General features: G+C 39.3%; 2 protein-coding genes across 3 annotated transcripts in view; one reads left to right on the top strand and one right to left on the bottom strand.

The window, feature by feature from the left end:
* The window catches only part of LOC133146487 (neurexin-3b-like), a 143,362-nt gene that overhangs the window by 92,176 nt on the left and 24,699 nt on the right, over positions 1 to 26,487 (top strand). For both annotated transcript variants that reach the window (XM_061270285.1, XM_061270283.1), the window contains one exon: positions 5,922 to 6,103. In XM_061270285.1, coding sequence (XP_061126269.1) covers positions 5,922 to 6,103 — 182 coding nt within the window. The remainder of the gene's footprint in view (positions 1 to 5,921; positions 6,104 to 26,487) is intronic.
* On the bottom strand, positions 14,487 to 19,853 carry LOC133146513 (cellular tumor antigen p53-like). Its single transcript, XM_061270326.1, has 11 exons — positions 19,705 to 19,853; positions 18,586 to 18,662; positions 18,453 to 18,513; positions 18,193 to 18,372; positions 16,935 to 17,109; positions 16,219 to 16,331; positions 16,045 to 16,154; positions 15,841 to 15,965; positions 15,674 to 15,765; positions 15,529 to 15,599; positions 14,487 to 14,972 (listed from the first exon to the last, which is right to left on the bottom strand). The coding sequence occupies exons 2-11, from the start codon at positions 18,660 to 18,662 to the stop codon at positions 14,876 to 14,878; spliced, it is 1,101 nt and encodes a 366-aa protein (XP_061126310.1). The 5' UTR covers positions 19,705 to 19,853; the 3' UTR covers positions 14,487 to 14,875.

The raw sequence follows: 26,487 nt of genomic DNA, 5'->3' as shown, positions 1-26,487 counted from the left end.
ATTATTCAAATTGTAACCATCTTTATAATTCTACCACTGACCACAAATTTTTATTCAACAAAAATCTGCTTTTTTACTATCATGAAATTGTACTTATTGGAGGCTGCTAAAGTATTCCCTCAGGATATGATTTGTTAAATCCAGCTAGTTTATTCACTTAAAAGTTTCCATGTCTTTTAAAACACTATCTCGAATGTAACGGGGTAAGCGCTTGATTCAACCTCCCGTGAGTATCAGTAAATCTCTCTCACACGTTTTTGCTTTTGCCCTTAATTAAGCTAAGACATCGAGTGGCCGGCTTGTTCCGTGCCAGTACCCTCTAAATTCCACCGAGCCTTCCCAACTTCAGCTAAGTTGGTCTTTTAGATCAATAGATACATGAAACCAGCCCAAAATTAAAAAGTTGCAATCAAACAAGGTGGGCACAAAAAAATGATGTTTTGCTACTTTCTCAATAGTTTCTCAAGTCTCTGTATGTTTTAGTCTGGACGTAAATAGCCAGCTGCAGGTCTGAGTGCCACTGTAAAAGCTTGTTCGTAAAGTCTCCTGCTGACTCCATAAGGAAATTACAGGTGATTATTAATATATTTTTCATTGTATCCATAAAAAGAAACTAAAAGGACGCTGCAGACTGCATATTAAATGTGATTCATGTTCGAGCAGTTAAGTTCAGTTCATTTCAAGGTGTTACGTGAAATTTTTCTTTTAATTTCTCCAAAAGTATGTATGAATCAAATTAAAACAATTTACCGTATTTTCCGCACTATAAGGCGCACTGGATTATAAGGCGCACCTTCAATGAATGGCCCATTTTAAAATGGACATGCCTGCCGTAGTGGCTCAATATTGGTCCATGTATAAGGCGCACCTGATTATAAGGCGCACTGTCGGCTTTTGAGAAAATTGGGAGTTTTTAGGTGTGCCTTATAGTGCGGTAAATATGGTAAGTTGGTGAGAGCCTCAAAAGTACTGTGTCTTGAAATGAACACAAGTTAACTACCCCGTCCAGAAAATGCTTGAGAGGGCTGCTTGGTAGAAATATGACAGTCAGTCTGACAAAGAGTCAATCTTTTGCGGCTCATTAAATTCTGCACACAGCCAATCTGAGGCAAATGTCAAAATCCATTTGCCAGTGCGGTTTGTTGACATGTACTGAAAAATGACTCTGCAATACTATCTGTCTCAATAGGAGAGAAAGATTCTTTCACCTCCCAGTACTGCAAAGCCTAGTTAGACTGGATTGATTTAAAAACTTTACAAATTAGGAATTATATCATGCTTGGTTTTGGTAGATCTTGGGATAGAATCTTTTAGTAGGCTTTTCGGTCATTGCAAAGACAAACAAAGAATGAAAAGAGAATTCTTAACCGGCCCCGCCATCCTCAAGGGAAGATTCAATTATAAAATACGCTTCCAGTCTGAGCCATCTTTGAATGCTTTATTCTTTTGGGGGATCTGCTTGGCTTAATCCTCTGCAGGGTTTTGGGTGATCTGTCCCTCAAGTGATATGCCTCACACACTCTCGCTCACATTCTCATGCATTATGAAAGATAGAAATTCAGGGGAGAAACCTTTGTTAGAAATTTTGGAAAATGAAAATCAACAAAATGTATATTCTGGAGATGGAAAGAATTGTCAATCAGGTTTAAGGGATTGCCAAGGTCTACAAATGGTGTCATTTAGCCATCTCAAGATGACATTGGCCTGCCTTTGCTGCTTTTGTTTGTCTATGCTATTCTTTCACTTGAGCGCTTTTCACTTTCTTTTTATCCCCGTCATCGCTAGCCGAAAATTCGACCGCCGCAGCAGCAGACGGGGTTGTTACTCTATCCTCGAATGCTGCATGGATCACAGCATCAACCCTTCTTTCCTTCCCGACCTAAATCCTCTTTGTCATTCCTTCTACTTTTCAAATCACTGACTTCATTAGACTGTTAAAACTCACAAATTACCAGGATGAGTTAAGTTGTCTATGTACTTTTGCAATTAAACCTCCATTGGCATATTTTTTTTTTGTGCTGGGCTCAAATAATAAGTCTGACATCCTGTGGTACATCCAAGGTTTTTCTCAAGGGTAAATTTGCGAGAGGAAAAAAAACAAAACAATGAAAGTGACTCTTTCTTCACGCCTGGCTGTTCAATTTTTCACACTTATTTGTTTTTCCTCTGTTTCAATCTATTCCATGTGTCTTTGCTATATTGAAAAAAATAGCCAGTGTAAATCATTCAAGGCTTTCCTGTTTCCTGCTTTCCAAAGACACTAGTAATAGCACCGAGCCCTTCATCCATCAAATACTTTTATTTATTTTTATTTTTTTTACCACATGCCAGTAATGAGTGATGGAACATTTGCCCGCAACGAGTAGTGACATCAGAAAGTCACACATACATAAGTCTATACAGTATATAGTTTGTGAATGTGTATACTGCACACAGACACACATAAACACAAACACACTGAGCGAAAGCCACTCAGCCGTCCCTCAACCTATCCCTGAGGGGAGAGGCAACAGTTGGAAATATGAATTATGAAATAGGAGGTTGTAAAATGGAGATGATTCCTAGTGATTACACCCCTCACTATCTTGTATTTTTTTCTCCTCCGCCAACTGCTCTTTATTGTTTATTGCGCCGAGGACAACAAGCCTGATAATCGCCCGCGACTGAAGCGTGACAGGATGATCATACTCCTCGTCTTGATGCTTTTTAGACATCTTTGCAGAGCTTACAGAATTTGACCACATCCGATCTTAATTGTGTTCATTTTTTATCCCCTGGGGTGTGAACATGCTGGAAGTCGAAGCGAGTATGAGGGGGAAAACGTGCGTGTTTGCGTCAGAGGTAATGATTGTATATGGCCTCAATCAGACAATTTACCCTGCTGTGTTTTTAATGCCTGCTTGGCGAAAAGGGGAAATTATTTTTTTACACATTACATAAATATATGTACCGTATTTTCCGCACTATAAAGCGCACCGGATTATAAGGCGCACCTTCAATGAATGGCCCATTTCAAAACTTTGTCCATATATAATATATATACATTTGGCCCGCGGGCCGGACTTTGGACACGCCTGCGGTAGTGGCTCAATATTGGTCCATATATAAGGCGCACCTGATTATAAGGCGCACTGTCAGCTTTTGAGAAAATTTGAGGTTTTTAGGTGCGCCTTATAGTGCGGAAAATACGGTACTATAATAGACACTCCAACAACACAGCCTTTCTCCATGCAGACTTTGTCGATGGCTATCAACACTACCAGCTGCTTCTAAACAGCAGAAGGCTTTATTGCAGTTTGACTGTGAGGGCTGGACTCGAGTAATTAGCCGCTTTTCGCAAATGTAGCATCTGCTCGCCTCTTTTGGCTGCTGACCGATAGCATTGAGGAAAATTTGCTTACACGCACGGTCATTATTGTCGCCAATGAGGAATCATTGAACTTCATAGAATTTCAAATTTCCATTGGTTCAGCCAGGCAAGGTTTTATATTTTGTTCATAAAAAGGAAGCGTCCATAAAAATGAAGTGTCCATCATTCATCTCTGTGTCTGCTACTTTTATTCTTTTCTCACTCTCCTATGTAAGTTGAATTGTGTCACAGAAGGTCTTAAAAGACAGGACATGGTTCTGTTCTGCAGACAGGTGTCCTGACCTTAAGTCTGGTCTTCCATGCCTCATGGGTCCACTTGGAAAATAGAGGCCATGACTTTGACGGAAGCTTTCCTCCTACAGTAAGTGTCTCTAAATGGAGGCAAAGCACAGATGCAATGAATCACGGCCCTACACAGACAGCCGGTCGACCGATACCAATTATTTTGGGTGATAGCAAAAAAAAAAGCTTGTTGTGTAGCATTATTTTTTTCAAGTTGCTGAATGTAGAAAAAAAAAGTGTTGGATTTCTTTTTTCCATAAATATAAATGCAACACATAAAAGCTTCACATCAGTGGTGTCGAACTTGTTTTGGTCTCGGGCCACTTTGTTTCCCCTCACACAAAAATATGATAGCTTTGAAATTAGATGGCAAGGATTTATTCAATCATTGTTCAAGTTACTTTAAAATGTTTTATTTATTACACATGACAAATATTTCAGGACAGAATTTAGTAAGAATCATTAAAGTTGACATATAATTTGCTTTCACGGGCCACATAGAATGATCTGGCGGGCCGAATCTGGTCCACGGGCCTTGACTTTAAAACCCGTGCTTTACATGTGAGCAAAGTGTAATGTAGTCAATGAATGCCTGAAAATGATCCAGTTCAGTGGAAAATAGCTGCTGAGGCGTGGGCCCAGCAGGAGACAAACGTGCTAGATTTTGTAGCTCTCGGGTTCACCGTCTTCTTATCTGCGGACGTAATCAGCCTCACTGATTGTATGTGAGAGGGCATCATGTGGGTGCGCACACTTCATGCTTGAGCGTCACAATGTGCATTTGTGCCGCCATACGCCTGTCTGCATCACTAGTTTGTGTGCGGGCTTCCTGTGTGTGTGTGTGTGTGTGTTTCAGACCTTCATACATTGTCCTCCAGAAATACTGAGTAAATCTCTTCAATGTGATAATTGGCTCCCCGGGGTGCTTGTATCTTTGACGCTCGTCATCATCGTCTTCCCCTCCAGAAAAAAAAAAAAAAAGTGCGCTAGATGTGATTGGGAAGTTTGCGAGAGAATCGCATCCCAACTCTTTTTTGGCAAGAAGAAATCTGAGGCGACAAGAAAAGTGAGGGCCACATCCGTTCCAATGTGGCTGCAGGCTGTGAGCTGTTGTCCTTCTAGCGCAGGGGTGTCAAACTTTTTTTCGTGGGCCAGATTGTAGTCAGAGCTTCTTTGGGAGGGCCATTATGACTGTCAACCTCATATTATATCCAGTAAAAGCTACAAAACAAACTCGTTTTCAAATCAGACGAGTAAAAACTGGTCAAATATTTAAAAAATATATATATTACCGTAATTTTCGGACTATAAGTTGCGGGTTTTTTCATAGTTTGGGTGGGGGGGCGATTTATACTCCGGTGCGACTTATAGTCCGAAAATTACGGTATTAAAAGTGAAGACGATTTGCAATTCTAGTAATGACACACGAATTTGATGCACACAATTTGTCTTGGCGGGCCACATAAAATGATGTGGCGGGCCGTATCTGGCCCCCGGGCCTTGAGTTTGACACCTGTGTTCTAGCAGCATTATTGTTTTCGGTAAGATGCTTCGCCATTCAGGAAATGCGCTATTTATACAGAGTAAACGGAAATCTGGATTTAATCGGTGTTGGATTGATACCAAAATAATTTTGTTGTAACACGAGCTTTCCATTTGCATTTCTCCTGAGGTTTGCAAAAGTCTGACCTGTTTGTGTGTCTGTAGACTAACAGACAGTCATCTGGTGGGTAGAGCCTCAACTCTAGAGTCTTACTTGCCCTCCTCCATATGTTTGTGTAGTCTCCGGGGTGTTAGGGACAACGGAGTACATATTGCTGGCTGCTTCATGGGGAGGAAAAGTGAAACAGCTGGGCAGCCATCACAAGGCCAAAGCAGATGTTTAGGTGACTTGGAAAGGAGTGAAACTCTGAGAATGATGTGCAATAAAAGCATTGATGCAAATATCCCATTGGTCAGCTCAAGAGGTTTTAAAAATATATATTTTTTTTTGTTTGCATACATGACTGTCTCAGAAAATTAGAATATTGTGATAAAGTTTTTTATTTTCTGTAATGCAGTTCAAAAAATGTCATACATTCTGGATTCATTACAAATCATCAATATTGCAAGCCTTTTATTTTTGTTTTGTTTTTTAATTGCATTACAGAAAATAAAGAACTTTATCACAATATTCTAATTTTCTGACACACTCCAGTAGGCAACCATTTTGACGCTTTAAAAAAAATTATACTCCAGTGAGGTGATCAAATTCCACATGTTTCCACAGCTGGCACCACCTACATCTTCGGCAAAGGAGGAGGTCTGATCACATACACGTGGCCTAATAACGAAAGACCCAGCACGCGGACAGACCGGCTGGCCGTTGGTTTTAGCACCACCATCAAAGATGGCATCCTCGTTCGCATCGACAGTGCCCCGCGGCTGGGTGACTACATCATGCTCCACATCGTAAGTACCACCGATTTCAGCCATAACATTGCTTACTAGGTCATATTATTTGAAATTGTCAAATTGTCTGCCTGAAAAAAAAATCATTCATAAATCCCTCAAGCATATTCAAATTTAATCTTAACACGATCAGATATCTGATTAGACTTTTATGATTTTAAAACATGACTTACAAAGTTGATGAATAATTGATGTCAACAGTTTGATAGTGCTTTCCCACGTTATACTTAATTCCAAAGAGAAAATGTTGATTTAAAGGTGATCTCATTAAATCTATTGCAGCCCATCGCAACTAAATGAGCTCATATAGGTAATCCATAAAAAGACTACTAAAATAATCAACCCCTATTTAAAAGGCTCTTCTTCTACTATTTCGTATACCATTCACAGACAGACACCCATTTTGAATCATGAATGTGACTCTCCATAGATATTTATTTAGGGAGGGGGGGGCAGAAATTGAGAGCAGGAATTTCTCAGGCAGTTGAGTGTTTTAATAATCTCACGCAATGACCTTGTGTTGTGTTTGACATGTTAATTAGGTGTAACCTATTTACATAATTAACCACAGTAGATGAAGAGACTGGAAATGTAAACCTAGTGCCGCACTTATCAGTTGTTGTTGGGGGCCCTAAAGTGGGACTGAATTAAGCGAGGGAGGGGGGGGTGGCGGTTCTGCAGTTTCCATGGCAGATTGAAAGTAATTTTCTACTTAAAGAACTCTCCACATCTCCTGAGTGTTGGCCATGTGGTGCCGGAAAGCAGCCATCTGCTTTTCAAAGATGACAGATAAGTGTGTGTGTGTGTGTGTGTGTGTGTGTGTGTGTGTGTATGAGAGAGAGAGAAAAAAAGGATGGAGGGAGTTGTGGGTAGTGGCATCCAGGTAAAAAAAGATGTGCAACCAGTATGGCAAGAATTTAAATTGATATGTCGTTAACCCCCAAGCTCCTAAATGGGAAAGTGATTACCGTATTTTTCGACTATAAGGCGCACCGGATTATAAAACCCACCTTCAATGAATGGCCCATTTTAAAACTTTGTCCATATATAAAGCACACCGGATTATAAAGCGCACAGAATAAATAACGTTGCTCAAACGTTAATGCAATCACAATATAGTAACTCGAAATAGTGAAAACAATAACGATATATCAATAACTCAACGTTAATATCACACAACACACAAAATAAACACGTAAAGCTTACTTTAATAAGTTAGTCCTCATCTACAAATCTATTTTGGTCCATATATAAAGCGCACCGGATTATAAGGCGCACTGAAGGAAATTTGAGGTTTCTAGGTGCGCCTTATAGTGCGGAAAATACGGTATATAAATAATAGAGTACCTCAAATTTGTTTTTCGAAATTAAAATCAATTACATTTGGAATTTATGCTAACAATAGACTTCTTATGTCCAAGTCTGCCAACCTGTCAATTTCTCATGTGCACTAAAAGCTGGCGCTGACAAGACGTGAGAGAAAATGTCACTCCACGATGGCATCTAATGGAAGACGTCAAGCCAGGCCGTGACTATCAATGTTGTCTTATAATGACGTGGAACGAAAAGGTTAGAGGCGTGTCCTTTTTTCAAATTAAGGTGGTTCTAAAGGTCTCATAAGGCCTGGAGCCTCTACCGTCGGCTTTGCAATTATCAGGTCATTATCAAATAAGTTGCCTGCTTAAAATTTTAATATCACACTATACATTATGGGAAAAAAAAGAATTCATAAAATATTTCGCTTATTATAAACACTATGAATCTCTTAGCCTGTTGTTCGTCAGCGGAGAGTTAAAATCCATCCATCCATCCATTTTCTGTACCGCTTAGTCCCCACTGGGGTCGCGGGCGTGCTGGAGCCTATCCCAGCCGTCATCGGGCAGTAGGCGGGGGACACCCGAACCGGTTGCCAGCCAATCGCAGGGCACACAGAGACACACAACCATTCGCACTCGCACTCACACCTAGGGACAATTTGGAGTGTTCAATCGGCCTACCAAGCATGTTTTTGGGATGTGGGAGGAAACCGGAGTGCCCGGAGAAAACCCACGCGGGCCCGGGGAGAACATGCAAACTCCACACAGGGAGGGCCGGAGGTGGAATCGAACCCGCACCCTCCTACCTGTGAGGCGGACGTGCTACCCAAGTGCGCCACCAAGCCGCCGAGAGTTAAAATAATACACATAATTCCAAGAAATAAACTTGAATGTTGAATGTTAATCCTACCTACGTTCTTGATCCGCTCTTATGCTTTCTTCATTATCTCCTCTACCTTCTTCACTTTATCTTACAGCGTTTGCCAGTGCAAATTAAACGGTTGATTGTAGTCTTTATGTCTGATTGCTTAAAACCAGCAGCCATTTTGAGATAAAAGTCATTTAGTGAGTCATTTGCAATGATTAGTGTAACATTTCCATTACTGCTGTGAATTATGTTTATTAAAACAAAGCCTGAGATTTCTTGTATTGCCAATCACAGCTACATTAACTTTAGCAACATTATTAGCATTTAGCTTAGCGGTCAGTTGTATTTATGGGATTTTGAGGTAAAAGAAGTCATTTAGTGAGTCATTTGCAACGATTAGTGTAACATTTTCATTACTGTTGTGAAATATGATTATTAAAACAAAGCCTGAGATTTCTTGTATTGCCAATCACGGCTGCATTAACTTTAGCAACATTATTAGCATTAGCGGTCAGTTGTATTTATGGAATTTTACCACACACAAACAGAAGCAAGCAAAAATAATATCCAGTCTTATTACTGTACTCAGCTGTTGTCATTAAAAAAATAATTGACGGTAATAATAATTCTAATGGAAGAACAAATAAGCGACACTTTTCTTGTTTCGTGCTCCTGTTATTAACAGCCTGACACTAATTGCCCACATGAAATAAACAGCAGTATTCGATTAATCAGCGGCAAGTCTTTGTGAGCTGCTGTAAGCTTCAGTGCCTTTTAATGCGCTACACAGCAGAAACAGACAAGGCTAGTGTGTTCCAAATAGCAGCGCTCCCAACTTGGTTCAAATGACAGCAGCATATTTTTTTGCTGTAAGCTCATTATTGATTTATGCCGTCACTTGAACTCCCTTTTCCTCGCGCTACAATATTCTGATCTGATCAAACTCCGACATGACAGTCCCTGACACAGGATGTTTGAGGCTTCGGTTATTATCGATATTTTGTTTTTTTCTTTGGAGAAAAAGGCTGGCATTATGTTTCGATAATGTGATTTTTTTAAATTATTTTTACCCAAAGGATGGATGAATTTTCAGAATATCTTTTTAGCTAAAGGAGTATGAAAGATACTTCCTTGTGACTTGCATTACAATTAATCACAAAAAAAAAGTGAACTGTTGCTTCCGCTTTTCTCTACATTATAAGTATTGTGAAATAGCAAATTATTATTTTAGGTTCTGAAAAACTGGATAGCTTGAACTGTTCTTTATTTTTAGCTGATTCAATGTGGAACTCAATTGTGTAACACTATTTCACATTGTAATGACATTAGTACCGTATTTTCCGGACTATAAGGCGCACCAGACTATAAGGTGCACCTTCAATGAATGGCCTATTTTAAAACTTTGTCCATATATAGGGCGCACCGGACTATAAGGAGCACTGTCGGCTTTTGAGAAAATTTGAGGTGCGCCTTATAGTCCGGAAAATACGGTAGCGACAATGTGGTTTTTTTTCTTTACATTACTTCCTCATTCTGTTTTAAAATGTGCTTTTATTTGTACTATCCCACCCTCCTTTAATTGATGGTTGTGCAAAACGGTCTAAAAACCTTGCATGCAAAATAGTGAACTTTTATGAGGTGACGGAATCATAACGGATAGAGGTCATTAATAATTACAACACACCAGGTGCTTTCACATTTGACTTGAATACAAAGACGTACCAACCCACTAAAATGTGAACACAGAAAACCTTTTTTGGAACTTGTATTTGCTCAAAACCAGGCCTGGATACACACAAGGATGTGTCGCTAGCACGAGAGCTCTTTATTTCTACCCGTTAGCGTCTCGCGCAAACCTGTGCTAGCTTCCAGAGCCTCCAACAAATTCTTTCGCCACAGTACACTGGCACTGACAGTCCCAACATGATCCAAAAACTGTTCAGGGACATCATCCCTGTCAATCAAAGTCAAATACATCCGTTGTGGGAGGGGTAATAGTTTGCAGAAATGCATGCAATCGGAAAATTCTGATTTTATGACAACCGCAACGAGTAATAACTGCTCAAGTAGGACAAACCTTAATGCAATGCAGCCATGCGGTCTCGTGGCCTTAGCCTTTGCCTCGCTCATGTATATTTCATAGATTCAAATGAAAAAAATTCACTGAGGGGGAAAAAAGAATCGCATCCGTTGCTTCTTTGACAGTCACCCCTCTGAGGGATGCTCTCGTTGGTATAGTTAGACATGAATCCAATACCGTTAGAAGTGTAACAAAACTTTAAAGTATCATGACATGCCGAGTGTGGACCAAAGTGGTGCCTTGACATATGAGTGACTCGACTCGTGTTTTTTTTTTCAAGATAGGAGTCATCAATCAATTTATTGGGACAGACAAGAGATGGCAGAAAACTCAGCATTTTGACAAATCCTAAAATTGTTCACAATTGTTCATAATTGAGTGCTATTTTTTTCTATTCATTAAAATACACAATTTGATAGGCTGGTACGGTTTTAGTTACGAGTCTTGAGTTATAAGCGTGGTTATGGAACAAATTCAACTCATATCTCAAAGCACCACTGGACCTATTCTTACTAGAACATCTTAAAAGTAAAACATTGCCTAGCAGATGAACTTGAAAATGCATCGAGTAAGAGAAGAAACGAGTCTGGGAGTAAGTACAACTCAAGTGTTTAGAATTCAAAGCAAGATCAGGCACAAATGTAGCTCAGCACGCCCAAACACCGACTGTGAATTCCAAATGACGTGTTGCCTTTCTGTCAGTCTCTAACCATCACCCGCTTTCTCCTTCTAATCTCCAACCCTTTCTTCCTCCTCGCTTTCTTCTTGGTGCCACAGTGCCACGACATGATTGTTTTTACAAAGAGCCCATTGTGGTGTTCTCTGCAGGCCAGCCAATTGGTTTAAATTCAGCTCGAGTGTGAGAGTAGATTCATAGAAAAGCTCCTATAGACCATGACGATACATGCTAAGCCGTTAATAGTTTTTGAAAATGATCTAAAAAAAATTTTTTTCTCAATATTCAGATTGCGATTCAATAAGCAATTACCGTATTTTCCGCACTATAAAGCGCAGCGGATAAGGAGCATAGAATAAATAACTCAACGTTGCTCAAACGTTAATGCAATCACAATATAGTAACACTCGAAATAGTGAAAACAATAACGATATATCAATAACTCAACGTTGCTCAAACGTTAATATCACACAACACACAAAGTAAACATGGAAAACTTACTTTAATAAATTAGTCCTCATCCACGAATCCATATTGGTCCATATACGTATAAGGCAGACCGGATTATAAGGCGCACTGTCGGCTTTTGAGAAAATTGGAGGTTTTTAAGTGCGCTTTATAGTGTGGAAAATACGGTAAACACATGTTGACTGCCAATGAGATCACAATTGAGAAAGTGGCAAAAAATCGGAGGACTTTGCTGCTTTTTCCACAAATGCAACTTTAACCAGAACGGCATTTTTAGACTAGTGAGAGCGTAATTCTTATCACATTGTAAAGCTGACATTTTTCGACTTGATTTCTCCTTTAGCACTTTCCTTAAGAGGTGCATTTCTGTCTTTTTATTAAGCCACTTTCCTGTATTTACTTTCCCGAGTGATAAACAAGACAGCTGTTGATGAGTCCTTTCATGAAAGATATGTGAAATTGAGCTACGGGACACACACTGAGTCGTCAGTCACTTTCACACAAACACGCAATAGGGTGCCATCTCATTTCCGCAAATAGTCTTTAAATCCTCAATTCCCAGCACTATAAACTCCAAGCACCTGAGCCTTCACAAGACACCGAAAGAGATAAAGTCACTTTTGGATTTTCAACAAAAAAAGTAATAAATGTCAAGATTAGAAAATACATTTTTCACACTTTTCCAGATTGTCTCTCTCCTAACATATGTATTTATGCACATAAAATATGTACACATTGCAAATGCATTCACCAAGGATTAAGCTCTTGATGGTTCACGGGGGAAAAAGTTATTTTCCTCCATGACACCATCAGAGGGAGGATATGAAAGCGAGAACCTGCTGTATCACTGAGTGCAATTTAAGAGTTGACTTAATCTGACTATTATTGACTCCCACCATGACAAAGCTCCATTGTCAAGGAGGCAAAAAAGGCTTTTGGGAGGCAGGGATCATCAGAGAAACCCATCAAGAGAAAAGATCCTATATTTCCTATTGGAAGAAGATTATAGAGAATTATTAGGAATACAGTGACAGATCGTAACAGATTATGTTTGACTTGTATTGATTCGGTCAAGGCGGGCACCAGGGCGACTGGCCAAGAACATGACAACCGGAGTTTTTGATCTCACCATCTCTTGTCCTGCTGTCTCTCGCTCTTGGTTACTGTAGCAAGAGAGAGGGAGGAAAAAAAAGCTAGTTTCACTTCCTGCATTGTCGTTTTCCCAGATCTCTTGCAAATCTGCACATTCATATTTTCTGTGTATGATGTCACTTGCGGTCAATAATTCTGTCCAAAAAGCCTCGTGACCTTTTCCGCAGCGACATTTTGTAAATCCATCCGGATTGCAACTTGCACATGACAATCTGTGTGCTTCCTTTTTTTTATGTTTGTGCTTCACAGTCACCCAATTATTGTATGCTTCCATATGAACTGCAAAAAAGAAAAAATGATAGTGAGCGTGTTTGCAACATCTTGAGATACAGATGATGCAATTATCCACATTTCAAGGGAAAAAGATTGCTTTGCCTTAACTTGCGCTGGCCATTTTCCAGCAGGCTTCTGCCTGGACAGCAAATAATGCCATTTGGAGCGAAGAAAGACCTTGTGACTCATTGCATTTGCCTTTCACTCAGAAAAAGCCTCCGAGGGAGCATTGTTTGTGCACCAATGCTGCCACTCAACGAATAGCAAAACTGTGAACTCCATGTCCATAACTCTGACCTTAATAACGCAGAGAAAAGGCAATTAAGGAAGTTCGGAACACTCAAATTTAATAATTAAAATATTCGACCCTGTATTTCAAAAAGCCAAGGACAATGTAAAGATTGATCGATACGGCTTCCTTGTCAGTGTTCAGCACAAGCATAAATCTTCAGAGATACTTTGGTTCAATACTGCAAAATCTGCCTATTGATTTTCTGGATGACTGAGGTAGCCGCAGCCAGAATTTGAACCCAGCGAAGGTTTGTCGGTGTGTGTTTGTTCTTTCCCCCCCACCCACAACAGTGATTTAGCATTGCTGATACAGAACAGACAGACCTGGGAGAAATACGCGTGTAAATTGGCGAGTCATCAAATTACCTCTTAACATGGTTTATGGTTTACATCAGGGGTGTCAAACTCATTTTTTTGGCGGGCCGCGTTGTAGTCATAGCTTCTTTGGGAGGGCCATTATGACTGTCAACCCAAATAAATTTATGAGCACCTCATATTATATACAGTAAAAGCTACAAAACAAACCGACAAATAACTCGTTTTCAAATCAGATGTGTAAAAACTGGTCAAATATTTAAAATAAAAGATATTAAAAGTGAAGACAATTTGCAATTCTAGTAATGACACACGAATTTGATGCACAATTTGTCTTCGCGGGCCACATAAAATGATGTGGCGGGCCGTATCTGGCCCCTGGGTCTTGAGTTTGACACGTGTGGTTTACATAAAGGAAAAGTCGTAGTCAGTTTCCTTCGGAGGGCCGTTATGACTGTCAACCCAAATACATAAATGTATGAACGTCTCATATTATATACAGTATAGGTTACACAATAACTTAAATTAGAGACTAGTAAGAACTGTTACATTTTTTAAAAAAGATGAATGTTAATAAAAATGCTTTATTTTTTTTAAAGGTGGAGACAATTTGCAATTTTAGTATTGAGACCAGTTGATGCACAATTTGTCTTAGTGGGCCAAATATAATTACACGGAGGGCCAAGAGTTCGACCGCTCTGAGTTAAATGAAAGGATTCTTTATATTATGCCAATTAATCTGACTTAATTATTTCTAACCAATACAACCAAAATGAATTAATTAACCATCAGCCTGCTTTCTTTAATTTTGTCAAATGCAATACAATAAACCGCCACCTGCTATTCACAAATTCACCTGCATCTTTTTGCGAAGCACCTTTGACCTTTTTGCAATTCTGCAAAAATTCAAGTATGTAGACTGCAGAAATAATGTAAAAACACCATATGATATATCATTTAATGGAAAAACATGTTTGACAAAAGAGATCCTCCAAATGGGCACCTTAATCCATACTAGACTAAAGCAGTGGTCCCCAACTTTTTTTTTTTTTTAACTTCAAACCCATCACGAACTGGCAGCAACTTAAAGCACTTCGATTTTTTTCGATGAATCAATTTAGAAGGCAGTATTGATTCATTGGCCTGGGTGCGTTACCGATACCGGCCCGCGGCTTGGTGGTTGGGGACCACTTGACTACAGTATAAAATAACCGATGACACTCAAAATGAAATAAAACTAAAAGGAATGATTACATGAGACATAAAAAAATAACAGTACAAATTAAAACTTTTGGATTATTGGGTTTTTTTCCAAGGGGGGGGTTCCGGCTTTTCATTCAGAGTCACTGCGCTCTTCTTTCAGCATGACTCGTTTCCCACTAGACGGCATGGGTGTGTCCTGGTCCACCACCGCATTTGGCTTGTTTTTTCTGCAAAGTTAAAATAAATAAAAGTATTTCTAAGACCATATAGCATTGGATTAAGTAATTCTGAGATAAATTATGAGCCATCATGTTAAGGCAAAAATTTGCATCGAAAAATAAAATAGTTTGCTGCTACATACAATCTCCATTTAAGAAAGACTGTTGAATATATTAGAAAGAAAAGCAAATGTTCATTTGTTAGATTGTTTTATTGTTTGGAAAATCCTGGAGGTCCCTAGAAAAAGACAATTGTGCCACAAAATTAGAAAATTGCTTCCCAAATGAAGTAATTGATTTGGAAAATTGCTCCACAAAAATAATAAAATAAAACTTCCAGGTTTGACCGTGAAACCTTTTACGGCTATATGACCCGTTGTGTGGAATTGTACTTAGAAAATTGCTAATTAGTAAAACTGCGGTCAAACGTTTTGGTGCACTTATGCTGGTGTTACTAATGCGAAGTTAGTCCTGCCAAATAAGGCCAGCTTTGGAACCTGCCAATATGACCTCACAACTTTAAAATGAAATAAAAATGCTCCGTTATTTGAAGGACATGTCTTACCCTTTTTTGTCCTGCAGCTCCAGGCCCTCATTAAATTGTTTAAACAATTCATAACGGGCCCGTCCTCGAATCTGCAGGGGGAATTATAGAAGGTTTGCGAAATAGAAAATAATGACGTTGAAATTTCAGCTTTGTGGTAACTTACTGGCAAATGAAAAATTTCCTCGTCGTCTTCCACCACGCTGGACGTGGAACTGGGTCTTTTAACCGGAGCGCCGGCCGCCGCTGTGGTGCTCTCTATGCACGAGAGTAAAAAATGTTCAAGTCTCAAGAAGCTTTGTTTGACAGACTCAACCCATTTTGAACACCTACTTCGTTTCTTAGTTTGCTTGGTGCCGTTATTAGTCTTGCCGTGGTTCTCCTCTTCGGTTTTGCGATCCCGGCCGGGACATGCGCAAATGCGTACCTCAAAAGACCTGCGGCCCAAAATCAGCCCCCTGGGAAGGACGGAGAATAATAACGGCTGTAATGAATGAGGAATTGAGAGGATAGGGAGGGACCTAGCCCAACACCAACTCGGGGGTCTCCAGAGTGAGAATTGCGAGGATTGGCCTTCGGTTCATCCCACCCATACAGGAGCTGTTGCACATGAAGCCGAGGAGGATAGTTGTCATCTCAGAGCCCAACTAAGAAACAAAGTACATTTTATATGCATGAAAGTTGTGGTTAAAGTTGAGACTTGTGACGCACCTGGGGGGGCTCGTAGGGAACGGTCACGCTCTGCCTCTTGGTGTACGGGTCCTCGGAATACTGCACCCTCTGGCTGCCTTCCATTCGGATCAGGTGGGTGCGGTATTCTGTGGCTGGATGATTTTTTTTTTCACAGATCAGTCTGTTATTTTTACAAATTATTAATCTAAAGTGTCAAAAAAACGAGAGGAATTGCTTATTAGACACCTAATTTGGATGAAAAACTTGGCGGAAGCCTCACAGAATTAGGTCTCAAGATTAAAAGTCAAAATGAGCAGGAAATTCTCTATCGACGGTGGGCGTGTTTGTTAAAAATTTATGTGTAAAGGTAAAACACCAATCATGTTTCAGAGAAGTTTAAAAAAAAAAAAAAAAATTAGGTTGCAGAGATTTACTATGGTATTCCGAATGTTTTTAATTTTTTTTAATCAAATTATAATCATTTTTAACGTTTGAACATAGTTAAGTTATAATTAAGCTACTTGATAATTTAATTTAATTCAAAATGTTTTTAAAATTTTTTTAATCAAATTATAATCATCATCATCAGCTACTTGATAATTTAACTCAATCCAACACTTATTATTTTACAAACATTGCTTTCCAACAAATTGCTTAGCAGATTTAATTCGATGGATGAATAAAATAAATATCTTTACAATTCCCAATTTGGGAATAAAATGTCTTAATTAGTTCAAGAAATTGCTGGGACGTACTATCCTGGTTTTGGTGGTGGGGGCATCGGCGTACCACGTCGGCCACGTGCTCCGTTTTCTTGTAGACCGCCATGGCTCTGAGGATAGCACCCGCCGGCGGTTCTTTGCCCACCAGAATTTCCACCGGGGTGGTCTTAGCCACCTGGCAGAACAGCTTGTTGAGCATCGGGGAAAACTGACAGGAGACACACAACATATTTGTTTTACCATGCCATAGTCCATTTGAACCCTTTGTGTGCTGCAGATAGGAGGGGAACATGTCCCGTCATGTTCAGCTCCTGCTATAGAGTCCAAGATGGGAGTTGAGAAAAGGTGGGAACACTTGGGGTCAAATCAGCCTAACTAAAACAAAAAGGGCCAGCCAGAACGCTTTGTGATTGCGTCACAAGCATGCCATTGGCTCTTGCGTGAAAGAGCGAACTAATTTGACAAGAATGAATGAAAAATCAAAGCCTGAATGAGTGAGAGAAACGAAAGAGCGGTTTGGAATGCATACCGAGGTAAGATTTTTAGTTTTATAAAAAGGAGTTGTCCAATATGTTTCACATAGTTAACTGGTGAATGTTTGTCTTCAAAACTAGCCCGAGTTAAGACTGGATGACGGACCTCGGCGGCAAACTTTTGTTTCACTCCACCACACTGTGCAGTGGAAGCGTCAAAGTAGAATGCCATTAAACTTAAAAATAAAAAGTGTTTTTATATTTGAAAATACTGTGAGTATTACAAAAATCTTGTAAAATTAACTATTAATTTAAGATATATATATCGATTTGATAGATGCATTTTACCCCCCATGCAGACTCGCGTAGCAGTAGGCGTGAGCTGGGGGTAAAGAATTAATTAAACATTTTATATAAAACGATTTTATTTTACATTTTTATGCCAGAAATAGCATCAATAGAAGTTATTTTAATTGTAGTGATTTTTAAAAAGAAAAATTCAAAAGATTTGGGAATTTTTAAAATTAGTGTGCCACCAAAATGAAAATTCTTGGCCAACCTGCCTGAAAAAGTCACACCAACCATAAAATAAAAAGAAATAAAAATAGCAAGTTTGGGTGTAAGCAATCATGTCATCAAGTTTGAACACGTAGAGTGATAAATAAATAAAAATGAAAAAAAAGTAAGAATGGTGCGGCGCCCAAACGTTCAAATCATAATTCAGCACTCTGTTGTGCAAACAAACACATAGAAAACTGATAGAAAATATATTTATTATAACGTACTTTTAACCGTAGAGGTTTAAACCTGAAACTTACAGTAGATGTGACCGACTTGGCAGTTCCAGACTTCTGGAAGCGGAGTAGTAACTCGTATTCTCCGGGATGGTCTGTTGCGACCGGCACAGTGGACGCCGGTGGGGGGACGCCTTCGTTGGCGAGCTGCTCCATCGAAATGTTAAAGAGTTCCGCATCAAATTCCCCTTGCGAGTCTCTGAGCTGTGTGAAGAGGTCCAAGAGTTTAAAAAAAAAATAAAAATACTTAAGTTTTACAAACAAGGAAAAAGTAGACTGAGCACCGTTACTTGCAGGATGTCGGGTGCCCTGTTATCCTCAACAGAATGAGCAGGGTTTTCCATGCTAGGTGTAGAAAGCAAAAAGTCTGTTTTCACGTTGTCAAATATTAACTTTGAAGAATTAAAAAATACTTACTAGGTTTGCCAGATATCACTGAATGTTTCCTGGGAATCCAGCAACACCCGGCTTAAGTCATCCATGGCTGACTCCATCTTTAATGACAAGAGACTAAGAAAATGAGTAAAATGGCATATGGAAATGACAATCCTATACTGATAATATTTCAGGTATTGTATAGTCCAAAAATATTACTGGAATATTTAAAACATTGTGGTTTGTATAGTTGTCTGCAAAAACTACACAAACTATAAATAGCCTTACTCCATCTAGTGGTCAACTGTGTGATTACGTGCAAAATAAACAGGCAGAATAAGATAATGTAGTTAGTAGCTGTGCAAAACATTTGCTACAAGAATAAAGATGATTGAAAGTAAACTCCTGTCTAGCCTCTTTGAAACTAGGATTTGTTTTCTTAAAAAACACTATGTGATGTGCAAGATGTGTTAAAATATGTTGGTGCTGCAAATGCAACAAAAACCTGCTGAGGATGTTTTAGAAAGGACATTTTTATATCTCGGTGGTCTGGAAGAGGGTTACTGCAATTGCATAACATGTAAATTTAATGATGCATGTGTATTCTGCAGAATGAGGCCTCTGCTAATCATGTAAATTTTCAAACAAAACTAAGACAAACGAGGAGAAATCAAATTATTGTGGAGGGGGAAAAAACAGATTTTGTTTGTCTAACTACTTTAAGTGCGAAATGATAGCGTGAAAGGATCAGTGAGGAAATAATCGTAACTAATGTTAATCGTTCGACATGCTAGTTCAAGTCTATTTGTTATTCTGATAAAAACACAAATGGACTAAGGTGGAAAGACAACAACAACAACGACGACGACAACGTGCTTTACCGAGGGCCTGGTAGCGGTCAAACAAACATCGAAATTGATCGATTGGGGGAAAAAAATCGCACGCTACGACTGTGGGCGCTAAGGTTCGTTTTACCATTTATTGGATCGCTTGATGATCGCTTTTGAATCGGATTTAAATCACGGTGTAGCCGAGCAGGTTGAAGGAAAGCGGAACTGTTAGCATTGCTGGCTAACACGCGCTGCAGCTAAATGGGCGACACACTTTCCGCTAAAAACAAGTCGCTCATTTGAAAAAACATTTGATGGGTGATACACGTACCTGGTATGGTATGGTTACCACTGAGTAGTCAAATAAGTCACTTAGTAAGTCGATTCGATTAGGAAAACGGATAGTAAAACGTTTTCATCGGACACCGTCCACAGGCTGTTTTGGGGATTCCCACCACAAATAAAGGGGCGGGTGGTTCTCCCTCGTGACCTTTATCGCGTGATATAATTGGTTGTGACCTATTATTTTTATAAGAATATTTTACGAATAAATAATCAAATTAAAATGAGGATTAATTTTGAGTTTTGAAAACGTTTACATGTTTTAAATATACACTATATGTGGTGTTAGGTGTTTTTTGTTTTTGCTAGATTTATAATAACATCGTTTGTTCATGTAAATGGTATTCTAACAATTGAACATCTGATTTATATTTATATTATTTAATATTTTTTTTATTTTATTTTGTAAAATGTATTGCGTAGTGTATAAATCATAGCTGCTAAAAAATAGCCTCTAATTCTTTCAGTGTTTGTATTTCATTTATCTTATCAAATGAATGAATTTATGAATCTATAATGTTCTCTATCCTGTTCAGGGTCACAGTGGTCATCTGGAACTCAATCACAGGGCATTTATACAGTATAGATGAAAAACAACCATTCTTAATATCCTCGAGTGGGAACTCAACCCACGCTGCCAGCACAAAAACAGCAAACACGGTGAAGCAGCATTTAGCTGTTATGCTGCACACAAATGGAATAACAGAAGTGAAGCTAGTCCCAAATGTAGATGCCGTTACAGGTTAAAAACAATTTCCCATACTTAATATAAAGATCTTTTGAAACATTATTTATTTTTCCTAAAATCTGGTTCTTGAAATCACCATCAATAATCAGGACACAATGCTTTCTCATTTATGTTTTTCCTTGTTTGAACATTTTGCACTCCAACCTGTTTACACGAATTACGTACACAATCGCCACCATACGCGGCGTCGCCACAATCAATCACTTTGAGCGCTTGATATAGCATTAATGGTATTTCTAATGACATTGGCATCAACTTGCATTGCAATCACATTTCATACCGCCTCTCTGCAGACTTTCTTGTGAAATGGGAACGAGCCAAGCAGCAACGAGCGCTATCTGCTCAGCCTTGTGATATGTGCTTATCTTCATCACTTTCATTTTATGAACAAGGAAATTGCCTTTAAAAACGCCCGGTGCCTTATTACTTGTGAGCCAATTAATTTCATAACAAATAATTCCTTTTATGACACACTGAGTGAAAAAAAATAAAACCGCAGGAATAACTGACAAGGAAGGACAAGTACGCCCTGGAAGAATGTTGCGAAAAAGAACATAAATTGAAGTTTAGAGGAGGTATAGTTTGATGACCTGAAAATGTCTAACGTAGTCACAAAATAGGCCATTTGAATGTATGTTCTTTGAATTACAGTGACCTACATTCTCTCCAAAATCTGTTATTAGAGACACTATTTACATATTCAAATATTGTTAATGCAAATATTTTTCTCGTTTGCCTTTCCATTGTGTGTGGGATCTTTTTATATATAATTTATCAGCAAGTCTGTAAATAATCCATCTTTTCAAATTAATGTGGAACAAATTCAAAACAAAAGTGATACATTTAGACAGCTGCTGAGATGTGCCATGCTGTTCACCAGGAGGGACTCTGACAGATTCATCCCACATACTGTAGTGTCACCAACTCTTCACACTTGAAAAAATATCCATGTTAAATTAATATAATCTATTTAAATTGCAGATATCATTCACCTTTGAAACTGCTAGATTAAAAAATGGACCGACACAGGAAATTGACCCAACTTTGGGTTGGTTTGCAAAAATCACAACCATTTGTTGTGTTGTTTTGTACAAAAATAATTGTGCAATTTTTAACTAGAATTGGATATTAAACCCAAACTTTTAAAGGGTGTAACATGAAGAGCAAGCCAACTTTAAATAATAATGTTTACGTACATTAGCAAGTCATCAGGGCGATGACTTAAATGCAGCTTTAAAGCAAGGGATTCCTTTATGAATATGAAATAATGTAAATAGATGCAAAGTGAAACTTGGCCCGCTGACCAGCGTCATGCTGGCACAACCTCCTAGCTGCACAGCGATGCCGTATGGTGCTCAGATTGGCGTGTGGGCATTCGCCACAGGAGAAGCAAGTCAGCCTATGCTGCTGCTTTACATCCATTTAGGCTTAACACGATGAGATGAGGGAGGCGATGACTAAGCACAAATAATGCAATGAGTTACATTAAGAAAAATATGCTACACATAATTTTTGACATTACATTGAAGTCTCTTCTGTGTAGCAGCAGTGCTTAACCACAAATTGATGTTATCTCCAAAAGCCTTCAAATAAATTAATTTCAAATCATAATAAAATGATTCTCATCTCCAGCGCACTATAGACGACAAATTGAAAGGAAGGAAGAACAAAAAGTTAAAAGGATTGTGTTGGAGTGTCTGTTTCAATTTTGTTTTCAATTCTCTGTACATTACCTCTTGTCACCTCACCACTATCATCATTTCCCCTCCAGAAAAAACACTTGTGCCGTATTTTCCGCACTATAACGTGCACCGGATTATAAGGCGCACCTTCAATGAATGGCCCATTTTAAAACTTTGTCCATATATAAGGTGCACCAGATTATAAGGCGCACCTTCAATGAATGGCCCATTTTAAAACTTTGTCCATATATAAGATATATACATTTGGCCCGCGGGTCGGACTTTGGACACGCCTGCTGTAGTGGCTCAATATTGGTCCATAGATAAGGCGCACCTGATTAAAAGGCGCACAGTCGGCTTTTGAGAAAAGGTTTTTAGGTGTGCCTTATAGTGCCGAAAGTACGGTACATTCATCTTTGCAACCTGCTTTTTTCTCTGACAATCACATCATTACTTTTTTGGTTCAATAGAATACTGTACAGTAATTGTCAAATTTTAGCGCGTGTTGAAAAGGATAATGCTTTGCTGCCGAGGCGCTAATTGGAAGGATGGTGATGATAATTAAAAAAAGAGGCAAATTATACTGAGATTGAGCTCAGGCATTTATGGGCTCATGAAAAGATAAAGCATGTGCACACAAAACTTGAGGCAAACAAACATGGCTGCAAAGGACAAAAATTGCAAGATAAAGTAAATTGCACTTGAAATCTTTGGCGGACTCCACAAGCAAAGTTTCTTCAAGGACTTCACTTGCAGCCAAGACACGTACAGTAAAGTAAGTTAATGCGGATTAAGATCGGCGCACAGTCACTACTGGAATGTTCCAAAAAGGCTGAGAGTGATAATGTAGCGCTGGAGAGGCCTCTGCTCTAACACTGATAAATGTTTTCACCAGGCGGTCCGCCATTAGTGTCAGAGCAAGTTACAGCCACAAGAGCAGACAAACAGGAAATGAAGAGAGAATGGCTGTAAATAATTGATAAGGCTGACCCTGTGTGATTCATATTCGGTGGCGCAGGATCAAAGTGCGAGCCTCTCGCTTTTGACATTGAGCCCGAGTGCACGAGTCAAAGCCATTACCGATGCTTGCTTGTGTTTGTATTAAAAATGCAATAATTCTTGCTCTTCAATCTGAGCTAACACTAGCTGGCACCCCGGGCGTTGACGTTATTGTCGCTCGGAGGTTACCTAACAGCTAAGTAAAGTCGAGTTGGAGGTGCTCTCTGGCGTGCTCATGTTGGTTCTTTTAGGTGTGTTGAATATTTTAGAGGCAGCAAAACCTGGGCGCCTGCTGTCCTCACATCAAATGTTGTAGCTCTGCAGACAATTAGTGAATGAATGTTTGAAATTTGTAATCAATCATTCATGTGAGAAGTGCTTGTTTTAATAGTGCATATGATGTAAAGCCATGTTAGTTCACATTAATCACTGTTTGCGTAAAATGGGCCTACCAAGCTCCCACTTTGAGATCTTAAATGGAGCAATATTGTAAAGTTCAATATTTGGTGTTCCCATTTTTTGTGTCTTGTCTTTGCCAAAAATATTTCCTAATTTACTTGTATGATTTTCTACCATTTGTTTCAATAGCACTAAAATTCTATTGGGCTTTGAATAAATATCATATTTCACCTTTATTATTGTTACTTTAGTTTCTTGAATGCATTTTGAATGGCTCATTCATTCATTTCATATCTCCCCAAGGTTTTCATAATTAAGGCTGTTATATTATAAATATTGAACACAGACAGGCTCTTAGTATAAATGGACTTTTCGCTTTTGTCAATTCGGACGACATCAATTCAAGGATGTAAAAACACAATATGGCGGCTCGATGTGTCTGTGGTGTTGTTCGTAGATGGCGCAATATAGCGCACCACTGTTCATTCTATGAATCACCTCTGTCAATTAGTCAAGATGAATAGTTTTAACACTGCGAAGGCCGCCAAGTTCATCAATCCAACTGTGCTGCACTTTGTCTGAGCTTGTCGGGTTTATTGATTAGACTTCCACTGCCAGCGTTATCCGGTTATGATGGGCCCCTGACCACACAAGGAGGTTCTGGCTATATATGTAACCCAAACTCTTCCTCCTGGGACGTTTGAATGTTCACGTTCTTGATATCACATCTTCCTTCCTGCCCACTAGAGACTTAATATAGATCCACTGGAGTCATCCTGCTACAACTCATACCAGATTTCAATCTAGGTTTGATTGCAATGCAATACCTTTTGGAATTGGGGGAGAGGTGTGTGTGGGGGGGCCCAGTTTAATAACATGCTTTTGACCTTAAAGTCCATCAATCCATGGTCTCCTTGAGGATATCTGGCATGTACTCTCGTGATCACTACTTCTTCGTGTTGTCAGCTTTTCACCGCTGCAAAAAAAGCAACTATCAGTTGTGTATCAGGGTTTGTGCCTTTACACAAAGGTCCATTCAGTGAGATGGGGGGGATGGACTCCATTGTGTGCAGCTCATCCCTGTGCAGTGGCTGTCTGCTAAAAGCTGAGATGGCTGTCTGAAGGATCGGCCAGCGCAGCTTTAACTGATCTTCTCTTTCTCACTCCGCCCGCGGCACTCCATGTGTCGGAGGCATTGATCGCCATTGAATTGGATTGCGCCGGGCCTGATTACTAATGACAGTGTGTGTCGGGTCACGTGGGACCACCGAGGCTTCTTGTGCCAACAAGTCAGAGCCAGCTCAAAGCAGTCCGATGTCGGGTTTACTCAGTGAAATTACATGCGTCAGTGTTTGTTACACCGAATATAACAGGCTAAAGCAAACACTCACTGGTGGTCACAATATTAGACACGCATGACAATATAAACAATCCGTCATTGTTAGCATTATTAATCATCGTAGCTAAAACGTTCCCAATTTTGTTGTCAACTTTTCTCCTTCCAAAGTTACTAGCTAAGATGATGTTTTCTGTTTGTTTGCAATCCATTTTACTTTGTCCTTGCCCTACGTTGGCTTGATTAGCGGCCATCATTTTTTCCACTAAAAGGAACAAAAGACGTTGCTCTTGAGACAATCAAGTTCTGGCCCAGCGTTCTAGCGACGGGGCAATAAAAAGTGTAATTGGATCTGTCAATCAAACATTGGTGCAGTGTGGGAGGGCAGAGGTGTGGGAGTGGGACAGACCACTCAGTAAATGGGAAGGATGCAAAGACTGAGCTTTTTTCCTTTAAGCACAATTTGCTTTTATTGTCCGCATGTGTCCATTTCTGTAGATAGAACCACTGCTCAAATTAAGCATCCATTTATAATCTCACTGACATCTTTTTCCATTATTACTTAATCTCCAGATAGAAGAAAAGGTCCGTCATGCCTTGCATTAGGATTGTGACAGCACTGTAATAACATGTCATCCTCTTCTTCATAAATGGAGTAGCATTGTTTAGATTTGAAGTACGATCGAGGTATTAAATGTACAGTTGGTCTCTGCACTTTGAAGACTTAGTGCCTTTAACTGTGTACCGTATTTTCCGGACTATAAGGCGCACCTAAAAACCTCCAATTTTCTCAAAAGCCGACAGTGCGACTTATAATCAGGCGCGCCTTATATATGGACCAATATTGAGCCACTACAGCAGACGTGTTGAAAGTCCGGCCTGCGGGCCAAATAGATATAGCTTATATATGGACAAAGTTTTGAAATTGGCCATTCATTGAAGAAGCGCCTTATAATCCGGTGCGCCTTATATATGGACAAAGTTTTAAAATAGGCTATTCATTGAAGGTGCGCCTTATAGTGCGGGAAATACGGTACTTCAAATGATTTCTGTCTGTCTGTCTGATTGATCTCAACTCCTGCAAATTATGTATAAAACTAAAACTATGTGTGCAATACTATTTTTTCTTTCGATTAGCTAGTATGAAAAATAATTGACTTCCTTTCTTACTGTAAGTGACAGTTCCTTTTAACTACCAGATGGTTATAATATCATATTAGACACTGATATAAGAGGAGGTAAAGCCTAATGGACTCTAATGGTTAGATATATGGAACGTTGGCCTCATTAAATACCAAAGAGCATTCAACATTAAATAGGGGTCGGCGGGTTTAAGTGTTATGTCATTTTAAATTGTGACATGTACCTTTAGTGCAGCTTAATATTGTCGGGGTCTGCTTGGCAGCAGTTAGCCACTCCGAAACAGAGTCCCTGTGGATCAGTTAACATGTCTGCCCCTTTGTAGAATTTTTTTTTTTTTTGTCATGAGAAACGGTCCCTTAGCTTCTGACTTCTAAAAGGATGTAATTAAACAAAGATTCCCAGCAGGGGATGAAAACAAAACCACCCTGCCTTTGGAATATTTTTTTTGTTGCGGAGTGGTCAATA

The sequence above is a fragment of the Syngnathus typhle genome, linkage group LG22, assembly GCF_033458585.1.
Source record: "Syngnathus typhle isolate RoL2023-S1 ecotype Sweden linkage group LG22, RoL_Styp_1.0, whole genome shotgun sequence".
NCBI lineage: Eukaryota > Metazoa > Chordata > Actinopteri > Syngnathiformes > Syngnathidae > Syngnathus > Syngnathus typhle.
The sequence above is the reverse complement of the archived record's forward strand: the minus strand, read 5'-3'. Positions and strand labels throughout refer to the sequence as shown.

What these genes read in the sequence shown, in the direction of transcription:
- LOC133146513 (XM_061270326.1), bottom strand. Translation starts at nt 18,662, where the DNA reads ATGGAGTCAGCCATGGATGACTTAAGCCGGGTGTTGCTGGATTCCCAG. An exon ending in CCAAGTCGGTCACATCTACT is followed by an intron (nt 17,110 to 18,192) that starts GTAAGTTTCAGG and finishes GTCTCCTGTCAG; the next exon opens with TTTTCCCCGATGCTCAACAA. An exon ending in TTCCCTACGAGCCCCCCCAG is followed by an intron (nt 16,155 to 16,218) that starts GTGCGTCACAAG and finishes TTTGTTTCTTAG; the next exon opens with TTGGGCTCTGAGATGACAAC.